The following is a 12827-nucleotide window of genomic DNA, read 5'->3' as shown; positions in this document are numbered from 1 at the left end:
AATGACGAACAGAATCTGATATTTCCAAGTCACCATTATGACTGCTAAAGGCGGCTAAAACGAAACGAGAAAGAAATGCATTCGCAATACGGCGGTGAGCATCAAAGCCCGCTACTTCTACACCATCGCCGCGACAACGAACGAGTGAACGATCTTTTCAGTGCGACGATTTCTATTGAAGAACGATGCGTGTTCGGGCGATCGTTCCCTTTCAAAATGTCCGACACTTCCGCGTTACGACGCCTTCGTCTTTTCGTCATTGTAATGCATTTCCTCGCTCTTTTATTGGAAAGCGGACTGTAACACGAGATTCGCGGTTCCGTCGTCAATCGATTCGTTTCAATGGCAAGAAATGACACAACGGTACCTGCTGACTGGAAGATTATCCCGAGAGCGAACGAACGAGCTTTGGCCACGGGCATTTTCACGCCAACGGTGCGTTACGAATTGCGTTTCTTAATCAACGAGCTGGCCGAAACGACCGCCATATTCATCCAATATCCACAAGCGCCGCGAATAGAAACGTTTCGCGTTAAATTTCGAGATCCCTCAGAGATATTTCTTTCGGGCGAGATCCGTATTGACAAATAAGTCGCACCTCGGTCGTTTTGTTTCGAAATCATCGGGATTTACACGGCGACGAATTTCTATTATTATACAGGGCATTTTCGGGCGTGTAGCATCTGCCGAGCGCCGCAAAGCTCTACAATCATACCTGTTTTGAAAACAACGACGTGCCCATTTTGTGATCCGATCAGATAGCATTGTACGGTCCCGGATGATTGTAGTCATTACCGTGCCCGCCTGCGTATTAGAATTTGTGCTGGTAGGAGGCAAATTATTCCCGCTTCAGATCCGGTTGCTTTCGGGCACGCTGCATATACGCGCGTGGGCACTTCGCTTCGCCTATCCGAAAAAAAAAAAAAAAAAAAAACGCGTAACGATCGAAGATGAAAAGGTGGTTAGCAACGCCGGTTGATCGCTATTGAAAATACCGCGATATCGCGATGCGACGACTCTAATCACAGTTTTTCGAAGCACATAAAATTTTCTCCGCGATTTTACGACGTTTCATCTGACGTTATATTTTGTTTCGGACAGTTATTGATTTTCATATTGTGTAAAGATCTCTTTTATCTGGTAACATATCAAAAGTGCGTTTGAAAAGCGACTTACTTTCTCAGATGAAAAAAAAAAAATATCGAAGAAAGGAAACAAGCAGAGAGCTCGCTTTCCTTCCTATCCGTCGTCTTCCTGTCATTTGAGATTTTTCCTCTCGAAGAGCTCTCGGGACCTCAGCGTGCTAATAAGAGATTCCACATTTAGCGGAACGATGGTTGCCGCGCTCGTCGGTGTCTCGTATATCACAGGACTCGTGAAAGATGAAGATATCGTAAACGACGCGCGCGAACGCCAAGTTGGACCGCGTTGATGCCGGAAACGAGGACATATCTTGTATTTTGTATTGTACTACGCGCGGTAAACACATATGACGGGCGCATCCGTGAGCGGAGCGTGTGTATTTGAGCGATGTGTTGGGACGCGAGACAGCTGCGACACCCTCACGCCCATACGACACACCCACCCACCCTTCAGAAATTTACGTAGTAGACCGGCACGCGCGTTGTCGAATTCCACTTTAATACCCTTGTAACTATTCTGTGTGAGATTTGTTCCCTCCGTATTCGGACACGGCACAGTGAGAGCGAGATCGATCTCCGATCGATTGCCGATCGATCTCGTATCAGTGAAAAATCTGAAGGCGACAACATCGCAGAGAACGTAGAGCAAATATAATATCAATGTTCAGAAAATTACAGAGCAGAAAGTAACGTCGAATATAATAATTTTTCTTTTCAGATTTTAACTATCAAATTGAATTATAGAAAGGGGTGATTTTCCTAATATATCGCGCGAATCTTCAAAGTGGAATATATTCCGGGCATCTTCGGGCGTTTGAGCCATTCGGTGAACATCTACGAGGTTTATCGCGAACCGCGCATATATAAAAGCTACTTAGATTATATATGGGTGGGGATTCCCCAGAGTCCGCCTTTCCAGTGAACAACCACCGTCGTCGATGCTACTAGCAGCACCGGCACACCATCGCCGCCACCCCCGGGGGGCAGTAATCTCGCATGGAGATCCGGCTTAAACGATAGGTCCCGTTTCGAGCGCCGCCCTCATATGCGAGACTCTTAATTTCCACAGAACAAGGAGGAAAGAGAGAGAAAGAGAGCGACATGGCTTCCACGAAAATACTTTGCGAGAAGGTCCTCCTCGTCGCCGCTTACGAGACGCGCCACACGGTGCCGTGTTATTACAAGCGGCTCGGATATTTTCATATCGCGCGCGGCTAGACGAGGTTTAACGCCGCCATCGGTAATACGCCGATTCCCAACCCCGCGTGACTCTTTCGGTCCGAGAATGGGCGCGCCGAATGGTGAATCCCGACCCGAGATAGTCCACCTTCTTTTTCGCGAAGGGCGCTTCTGGGAAGAAGCTAATTCCCTCCCCTCGCCCCAGCCCCCTCGCGCCTATTTTGCCCGATTTGCCGGTTGATATATCGCTCAATTGTCGACGATCTCGGCGGAAGCGGATCTCTCCCGCCACCGTAACCGTAATTCGGCGGATCTAGTTTCGCCTCGCGTGCCAACGTTTCGTCGAGTCGAATTACGCAAAGATGCGTATCTCGGCACGCCCGACCCGGCCGCGCTTCCGCGATAGTCGTAGACGTTAGAAGAAGCTCCGAGACAGCGTACGGATGCTGAAGGAGACAAAAAAGAAAACCAGCTGCGGACGAAGCGGAGAGAAACCGACGGAGAAAAAGGAGAAAGGGCAGACGCGGCGCGGCCATGATGCGGTCGATATAGCCTCGAGGAATATAAAACGAGCGGAGATATCATCGCGCCGGTGAGTCGGAATAAAACTATAAACCGGAGGAAACAATTACCCTGACTGCCTGGCGGAGGATGCGGCTAATGATAAGTGGTTGGCTGCTCTTCTCTCGGGCCTGCGAAGCATAGCTTTAGCCGCACCTCGCCTTTGGTCTTCGTCTCCTTCTCACCGCCATTTTCACCGCAAGAATAAGCAAGATGGGAAAACGCGGCGCTCCCTCCCCATCGGGATTTCTATCAAATGTGATACAATACCGTAAAGTGTCGGGTTAATGTAGGACCGTGCGAATCGATCACCTCGTTATGTGCATATAAGTTTATATTACGTGCAATTTCGAACGCCGTTTCCATTCAAAGTTGCACGCCTTGAAACTTTTCACGTCGACATACTTGTCGATAGAACACCGACCTTCGTCGCGCCTCCAATAAAAATTGCGCGAAATTATCTGATCTAGATTATCGCTTTTTGCCACAAAAAAAAAAAAAATATCCGACGCTCTCGGAATTACAAGCAGATTTCACCAACTCTCTTGCAACCGTAAACTAAATTTTTTCCCGCCATTTATACACGTAGTCGGTAACGCGGTCTCCCGACGAGAGACGCGGCGGTAAATCGCGGTGTTGGATTTAATCGACGTCGGCGAAACCGGGCCTATATCGCGCGGTGACACGTACGTAGATACGCGAGCAAACATTCTTTCGACGGCGCCGACGGGTTTTCGTAACGTTACAGGCGATTTATGTAAATTATCGGGCACGGAGCCATGTAAATTATAATCCCGCGCGACGCCGCGTGCATAGCAACACTCGGCTGCAGCGAACGACGTATTGCGATCGACTTTACCTCTCTTCGCGTGCTTCGTAGTTATTTTTTTCTTTTTTCGTATTTTTTTTTACGAGCGCGGCACGCCGATTTTAACAGCGTCTGCGACTGCACGCAGACGACCCCTATCTACGACGGGGGTTGAAATCTTTCGAATCCGGAGAATCACGGACGAAGCTATTCGCGTATTTCAATTTCCTTTCGCGATCGCGAATAAACAGCGCGCTCGCTTCGTCTCGCTTCGCTTCGCGATAAGTCCGGACGAGCTGTACGGGAGCAGCTTGCGCGCGGTCGTTTTCTTTCGCGTGGCGAAGATCACAGTGTTCACAGAAGGCATCTAATTGCCAACCTCGCGCATCTCGCGCTCCCCCATAAACTTAACGACCGCCTTAACGGTTGGCCCTGCCGGTATGCTAAAGAGCGTTTCTTCGGCTATTTCGCGAAGTACCCTGTTAAAGACTTCGATGGGCCGTTGCGGTCTTCCATGCCTCGTAGGAGAAACCGCGTCGCGCGGGGAGTGTTTAGGTTAAAAGAATGCTTTTTTAAAGCTTGTACACATATAAACGAAATTTACGAAACTGCAACTAACAAAATTTCCTTTTTCTTTTTTTTACAAACCAACGGAGATCGAAAAAAAAGCGGGTTTTTTTTATCGAAAGAGAAAAAGTTCCGAAAAATTCGAGTCGCACGCAAATTTGCAGGTATTACGGACGGACACAAAGTTGTACGCCGATCGTTTCACGGAAATCGATCGCATCTTCGCAGTAACCCGTCACGCGCCCCGGCGGGGTCTTTGGAATTTGATTTTCTCGTCGGTTTGCATGATTCTGATTGAAGTGATTGAGAAGCGCGAGGAGCGAGGAGGGCCCGGGGAGTGCCGCCGACTGAGGGCCGATGATTGGTGGGACATTAGTGTAATGAGAGTCTTGAGTTAAGGGGTAAAACGTGGTAGCGGCTACCGCGCGCCGTGTATCCGCCATGATTAGAGCCTCGGTGGCGTTTTCGCCGATATCGTGAGTTCGTGAAATCGCTCCTGCAATTTTAATCCAGTCTCGAAGAGTCTTCCAAGTCGATGGAAGAGAGGAAGAAGGAGAGAACGGGAGGGATGTACCGCTTGGAAGAGATTCCGCGCGACTCAGCAGGAAACCGGGACAAAGACTTTGCAACAGGAGGTGGTGGGTATCGAATCGATGAACAGTCGATAGCACGAATATGTGCTCGAGCGCGCATAATAGGTAAACTAGGATCATGCGGCGAGAGAGGGAGATTGACAGCGCGTGATTGTTCGCTATCGATATGATTTATGTCTCCGCGTAACGATGTGAACGTTTTTGCCGCGCTTTTATTCCATACATCGCCGATCTTAAATCGCGTTGAAAAACACGTAAAGATTGCTACGTGGATATCAAATAATTTCCCTGAGTTGGATTTCGAAAATGACCGGCCGACTGCAGCGGTGCTCGCTCGGTTGCTCACTCGCAGGCGTTCGTCGCCGAACATTAGTCAAAACTTAGTAAACCAGGTATAATAATAATGTTAATACGTATTGAAGTAAATATATATTGCAGTATGTATTCGCATAATACTAGTTGCTTATTAAAAAAAAAAAAAATTAGTGTACGATAAAGACAATTCCCGGTAAGCAGTGTAAATATCGACTGTGTAATTGAGAGAATAATCGATATTATAATCACGCTGCGAAATCATGTAGTCGCGAAGTACTCGGTCGCTCTAACATCAAACGGATTAAAATCAGCACTGCAAAAACATCCTTCTGCGCATATTACTTTGCAAAGTAAGGTATTTGATTAACGACTTTTCTTCCACGAAATTACGTTGAATAACAATGTCCCCGTTTTTGTTGATCGATCTCGTATGAAATTATAAGGACTACCACGGATCAGATCGTTTACTCCCTGATCGAAGCTACCGGTCGGAAAGCAGTTTGAAGCGAAATAAAACGCGCGATGCGCCAGTTTCAGCGGCAACGGCGGGTCGGGATCGTCTCGTTCGTGGGCATTACGTATTCAGTGGCCAGTCGCCATTTTGCCTCGACCATTTTTGCCGATCAAATCTTAATTGTTGGCTGGCGGCTGTCTAAGGAGGCGTGGTCACCGGTTGGTTCACTTTCAGCCACGCGATGCACGAACGCATTGGCTTTCTTTCTTTTGTTTCTTTTTCTTCCTCTCTTGCTTCTTCTCGTCCTCCTCGCGTATTCCTCCTCAGGAGTGCGATGTACCTCGACGCTCTCCTCGAGTCGCCTCGCGCGTTTCACTTCGACGCAGCGGTGTCCGCGCAACGCGTATGCTAATCGCATCGAGTTACCAGAACGTGATAATAATTGTACGCCCTAAACTTTCTCTCCCTCCCTCTCTTTCTCTTCGACGCGTTCGAAATACGTAAGAAACGTACGAAAGTTACAAGCGTTCTTCATCTTTACGTGAAAAACTCTGTTCCCATACTTTCTCGTATAAATAACTTATGTCGCAACACGTTCTCGAATTTATAAAAAATTCGCTTTGATGAGAAGATAAAAAAGACCGTGTTGTTTTATTGTGTCAGTTTTTTTTTAAAAGATATCAGATTGTGAGTGTAAAAAAATTGAATGAAAGAGAAGAGATAACATCGCTTCGAATGACTAAATAATAAAGACGTCTATTGCGGCTCTTGACATGCCGATGATAAGCACCCGATAGAGTTGGTACACTGCCGCAATTAATCTTAATGATGCGAAGCTGCAATTATCGATTATCCTACGACAATCTCTTCGCTACTAACACCACCGCGTAATAAATCTACTCCTACACCATGATGTAAATGCCAACTAACTGGTACACGGACAAAGTAGCCGCCGACACTGGCGGCGCGGCGAAAGGCGGAGAATTACGCCCGCGGTCTAGCCCATCGAATTCCTGAATTGCAAAGTGCAGTACGCCATACGTCGCTTAATCAACGGTCGTCAATGTGTCCACTGCAGTGGAACGGTTGCAACTTCACGAGGGAGACAGACCGCCATGATGGAAAAAACAAAACAAAATTCCGCTATCATAGCTTTGACGTAACTGCAAATTAATGTTTGCATGTTATTTGCGAACAAACTAATTAAGAAGAATGTTGCAGAAGTGAGTTTAAAATAGAATATTTTGAAATAAAGTTACGAGCTTATTTACTGAAAAGTCAATTAAAACTATAGTGTGTTTATATTGTGATAATAATATATGACATATTATATTCTATCTTTTAAATCATTTTTTTATCTTCGTTATCAGAATATTGTTACAAATTTTGAAGAAAAAATTGCAATGCGGATAAAGATTGCGCATTAGTGAGCTGTTTACGTATGGCGGAAGGAGATTCGTCTTTTTTACAGGAGTCGGAGAAGCGCATCGTCCTGTAAAACACAGATTTCGACCTGCGCGCGCGTCCGTCAGGTACTATCCAATTAGCGCCAAATTAATATTACCCGCGGTGTAATCAGACTGGTACGCAGGCAGGGGCGCTGTGCACCGCTGCCAGCCTTCTCTTGGCATAATGACACGTATTACTCTGATTGGCAACAATTGGTAACAATTGACGGGCGGAACCGAGCCTCGAAGGTTCCGCTACTTTGCCCGCGTTGTTTACGACCAGAACTTCGAAACGTTACACCTTAATTGCGTGGCTACATGCTCGAAGAATTATCAAGGCTTCCTTACATCCCTTCGCCATTACTTATTAGACGTACAGTTTCTACCATGAAACTCCGTAATACAGTCAATTGTAGACGAACTATTCCTAAAACTCTTTGACCGAACGGTCTTCTCACGGAGCAAAGACGCAGGAAGTGTCGCGAATGAATTTTGCAAACACAACTTATTAGAAGTTTTTTTACGACAGTAAACATCATCCAATAAATATTAAACGAACGGATGTAAAATGACGATCACAGAATGTGTGACTTCCCCTTAACTTGAGTTAAGTCAGAAAAAGATAAATAGGTTAGGTTTAAATAAAGGTTTTAACAGCCGTGGCTAGTCGCGTATCTTCGCAATGAGAGGCACGAGGCCCGAGAAAGGGAGACGCACGAAGTCCAAATATGGGCATAGATAGTCGAGCGTCATTATGCGCAGGCGCGTCTACTAAGCGAGTGCGAGCGAGACAAAGCATTGGAAAGAACGCGAGAAAGAGAAATGCCCAAACGTGCTTGAATGTTCACCGCATGCGCACAAAGCAGCTGGAGAGAGAGGCTACTATATTGTCTGCACCGTAACATGTGGCTTCAGGTCGGCACCGTACTAGCAATATAGGAGTATTACATATATGGGTTTTAAATAAAGATTTTTGTTCATACATCAACACCTAGTATTTGACTCCGTATCGGTCCTCTTGCATATATATTTTTTAAAGATAAATAGAACTCACCGATACTGCAACAATTTCCCGACGGCTCGGATGTGGTGACCATCGGCTGCGTTACGCCGTGAAACGCGATGCTGCTCCTACGTTGTATCCAATCCTTTTATGAGATCGTTGAACAGCCGGTTTCTTTCTCTCGATGCAACAATCAGGAAAACGTAGTTTCTTTCTCGTTTTTTGCCACATCTGGAATATGATAAAAACAAACAAAGATTAAAACTCGAAGTAAGATTGAAAGATATCACAAGATTTTGCAATTTTTATTCAAATATTCAGACAAAAAAAAATTTACACACGCGTAACTAATAATTGTATAATTATAGATACTGTTATTATGCATGGTACTGCTATAAGTATTATTTATTCGCGAGAACGTTTGAGAATCTCTCGTTAAGCGCCATTTGATCTATCTCAGCAGCCTCGATCGCGGCGAGTAACGTATGCCATAATCAACGACTATTATAGACAGTTCGTGGAAGCTATTTATCTATTTTTCACCCGCATTTGCGCCCGCTCACGCTTGCTAGGAAAATGCGAACAAGAAAAAGGGAAGATAGCGGAAAACGGTGTGAAACAAGCGGCGCGTAATACGCGCGACGCTTCTACCGTAAACTATTCGCTTTACGGTCAATCGTCGGCGTTATGAGTTACCCCACACTCGATAGCAACTTAACGATCGAAGATAAGAATTTTATGAGCACTGGCGCCACGGCGCATTATAAATATTCAGTTCGATATACCGCATCATATACCCTACAAGCAAATTCGCGATTGTAAACGCGATTCGCGCGTAAGTGAAACGATGAATTATTAACACGGGAAATCTTTCCCATTTAACGTGATTCGACAGACTGCTCGAGTAAATATTGTTTACGCGTGTGAGTAATGTAAACAAAAACATGTTTTCTTCCGAATACGACAACGTACTATTTGGACATACGAAATTATAGGACAGCGCAGTTCTCCTCTTGAGAAGTAAATAAATTGAATTTGCTTAGTTTATCGTTTTTTTTTCTTTTTTTTTTTTTTTTTTTTTTTTTGACTCTCGTTCTTTACGCTCATGAGTTTCGCGAGATATGCCACCATTAAATAATCGTTTGTATATTTATTATAGAGCAGCGCGCAAGCGCATCGTTTCTCTTTCTCTCTCTCTCTCTATTTCCCCGTACCCTGTTATCCGAACGCGCATTTACGATCCGCCTTCCACATTTCTTCTAGCAATAAAAGCATTCAGCGGCACACTCGCAAGTGTTCCGAAGTATAACCTTCTCGCGAAACGGCACGGTCTACTATACGGTTCGTCCGCGAGTAAATAGAAGCCGCGAAAGATGTGCGGTATTTGCACAAGGCACTTGATGCTCTTTCTTTCGCGTATGCGAAACTCGCTTGTTATACATCTCGAGAAACAAGCTCGAGCTTTTTACCATGATTGAGAGATACTCGCGCTGTGTGTTTACTTATGCACATAAGGGATCGTAATATCCGATAGCCGAAGCATTGATGATAATCTCGTCAATTACAGTTGTTTATTACATGTATTTATTTTAAAAACATAATTCAAAATTTTTCACATACAACTTTAAGTAATAAGTATTTTCTCCATATAAATTTCAAATGAGATATTTATTATCTCTTGTTATAAAAACTCTCTTGTTGCAAATTTTCTCCGTTTACGTTATATTGTTGTTTTCAATGAAAAATAACACAAAAAAAAACATTTCTTTTCTTGAAAAAAAAAAAAAAAACATTGCGTTTAGAAACTACACGAATTGTATATCGATTAACAATCAAACGCGCTCGACTTCGATCACGTATTATTTTATGCTTCGCGTATTCAGAGCTGTTCAATGTCGAATGGTCCGCGGCGGTAATGTGGGATTATTTCAATTATTTTATTACGTGCACCATGTTAATCTTATGGCTCATGTAATGCATATAATCATGAGCTTACTCCGCGAGCGCGGGCGGCCGGGAGAGCCTGGAAGGAGCGCGCGTTCATCCCGCTTTTGCTCTCCGCACGGCTCGCGTTTTATAACGATATTGTAATTTGGAGACCGCAAACCCTCTGACGTCACCGAAGTGCATCGAAACATCTTGCCGGCGTGTAAACCGTTTCTCCTCCGCGCATCTCTCTCCTCTCTCCTTCCACCCACACTCTCGTGGACCGATAATCTCGATCAAAAGGATATTAGCGAGCAACGAATTATAGGAATTTCGGCAAATTAGATATCGGGCGAATTGAAGGATTGCATTACTAATTCCCATCGAAATGCCGCTGCGCCGATCCTTATGACGGGATTTATTTTCGAGGCCCGCTGTCACGCGGCGAGACGATCGTGTATATTTTTACTTGCAAACATAATAAAATTAACATACATGACAAACGACGTTCTTAATAAAAACTTAATGCAGTTTTTTTTTTTTTTGCTCGAACAATTGCTCCGATGGTTTTTTTAACTCTTCCGTTCTTATGTTCCAAAGGCACATAAAATGTTTTGTTTTTGGAATTATTTCTTTTGCGAGACACACGACAAAAGAACAAGGAATTAGAATCGCAACATTCAAGTTATTCTTATGACTAATCGCGCGGTCTGCCCTTTTCTTGTCCGATCTCACGATCATCCTGACCGATCCGGCCGTCGCGGCTACACATGGGCCTTCTATTTTGCTCCATGCCAATCTTAATATTATCCTTCGAATTATGGCCCTAATGTTATCCACGATGCGCGTTCCCGCTACACGTACGAGCTATCGAGTCTAATGATCGAGCACGAAATTTGGAGCGGTTTCCGACGCCGCACCGTCAAACTAGTATTAGAAAATACCGTCCGGATTATTTCGCAACTTTTTAAGCAACGGGAAACAACACACACGGGGATTATTTTTAACTCTTATTATGTAATAAGCATCCCGCATATTGCGTTTCTTTCATAACGCACGTCAAAAATACACGAGTCGTTGTCAATTACTTTTTAACAAACGTGTCACTCAAGCGTGAATTTTTTCTCTGCTTCTTCCATCAGCCAGACCGATGGCTTCGTATAATAATTCAGCAAAGTTTACACGCGCGTATACTGAACATATGCTGTGTGCGATTATTTCGCAGCGTCATGGACGGTGAGTCTGCCGTTCGCCGCGAACACGAGACATTGTCACGAGATTTCATCGTCGTAAATCTTCGACGCTATATCGACACGACAAAGTGATGCGAATCACATTCGCCCGCGTTGGCTAGAATGCATTCATATATATCGCAATACGTATCGTGTCGCTCGTAGCCTGTCCTGGCAGGAAGCGTCCGGCTATACACGCCATAACTTGTAGCCGTGTTGTGATAGCGACACTTCATAAACATGGACTGGCGTCATGTCGCGGTGGTACTAACGGTGAGACCCTTTACATCGTCGATCGTTATCCGTCCACGCCGACGAAACATCGACATTGAACGTCTGTTGTGTGTTTACGACCTGTCTTGCATAAAAATGCGCCAAGAACTACGAGCTCGCAGAAGGTTTTTACTTTCATTTATCAGCACACACATTTTTTAATACTCTGACGTTTCTTGTAAAAAACACTAGTTAAATAAATTTGTACAATAATATGAGAAATTAATTTTATATGTTAAATATATTATCAAATAGAATATTGAATATTTATATGTACAATAGTAGTGTATACCAAAGCATTTTCAGTTTTTATTTTTATATGTATAATAAACAGAAACATTATTACAATGTATAGTAACATCATATCACATCCAAATGCATCATAAATAACTTTATTTACTGACCTGCAGTAACAATCACATTGACCCAAACAAGAACCTCAACGAACAATGGATGTGAAGGATTCAATTGCAGGATAATCATTTTTGGCATCCACATGTGATTTCCTCATCGATCGAACAATCCGTATTCTGCATATTTTATTATATTTTTACCTGCGTATAATACAATTTTGCATCATTAATGTATTGTAATAAAAATTTTTACACAATATATTGATTAACTAATAAACACGAAAGAGAGAGTCGCTTCAGTGGTCTATTAAAACATATAATTCGAAATTTGTATCAAAAGATTCTGTGTTTCAAATGTTTGCTTTGATTACGTAAAACTGCATTTATTTTTATTTGACATTTTTTCAGATAAAATGATCTGGATCGCGTTCACGAAAAGATGGCGGAAATGTCAAGGTGTCTCGACTTGTGTACTTTCGTGAAAAGTATATCTACTATACTACGTATTGTTTAACACATAAAACATATTCGATAACGCGTTATACATAAATACAAAAAGCAAGATCTTCTTACTTCTCGAATCGCCGAGGCCGATTTCTACGAAAGGTCGATCCGAGAAATGCTTGAACGCGAAAAACGAAGTCGCAAGTAATGGCCGACGCGGTTACCTATTGTCATACTTTGCGAAGGGATCATTGCAAAAGCGCTGCGCTGTCAGGAAAATTGTATCACAAATACACTGTCGCGTACTGTCACGAAGTGACGCAACGCAAATGTTTGATTAATTAAAGAACATCGAGCAATAACCGAACAACAAAACGATCGAAACGCGTGAAAGGAGCGCGAGGAACGATAAGTGTCGAATTACAGGAAGCGCGAGTGTGAACCACGGCAAACTTCATTGCGTTCGCGGATTGGCGCATTGACCTCGACCAACCCAATTCATCGATTGTTCGAATCGATTTCGGAAGCG

At 43.9% G+C, this 12827-nt stretch overlaps 1 protein-coding gene across 2 annotated transcripts in view; it reads right to left on the bottom strand.

Annotated features, from left to right (window-relative positions):
• The window catches only part of LOC109863597 (translation initiation factor IF-2-like), a 144921-nt gene extending 132208 nt beyond the window's left edge, over window positions 1-12713 (bottom strand). Inside the window, exons 1-3 of one of the 2 annotated variants that reach the window (XM_020443906.1) lie at window positions 12428-12713; window positions 11906-12055; window positions 8122-8301 (exon numbers count right to left, since the gene is read on the bottom strand). In XM_020443906.1, coding sequence (XP_020299495.1) covers window positions 8122-8164 — 43 coding nt within the window. In that variant the 5' untranslated portion in view covers window positions 8165-8301; window positions 11906-12055; window positions 12428-12713. The remainder of the gene's footprint in view (window positions 1-8121; window positions 8302-11905; window positions 12056-12427) is intronic. The other variant, XM_020443907.1, reaches the window with a different exon arrangement.
• Between the last annotated feature and the right edge of the window lie 114 nt (window positions 12714-12827).

Source organism: Pseudomyrmex gracilis, unplaced genomic scaffold (genome assembly GCF_002006095.1).
Source record: "Pseudomyrmex gracilis isolate BER0280 unplaced genomic scaffold, ASM200609v1 scaffold_11, whole genome shotgun sequence".
NCBI classification, from domain to species: Eukaryota; Metazoa; Arthropoda; class Insecta; order Hymenoptera; family Formicidae; genus Pseudomyrmex; species Pseudomyrmex gracilis.
This window is presented reverse-complemented; position numbering and strand designations above follow the sequence as displayed.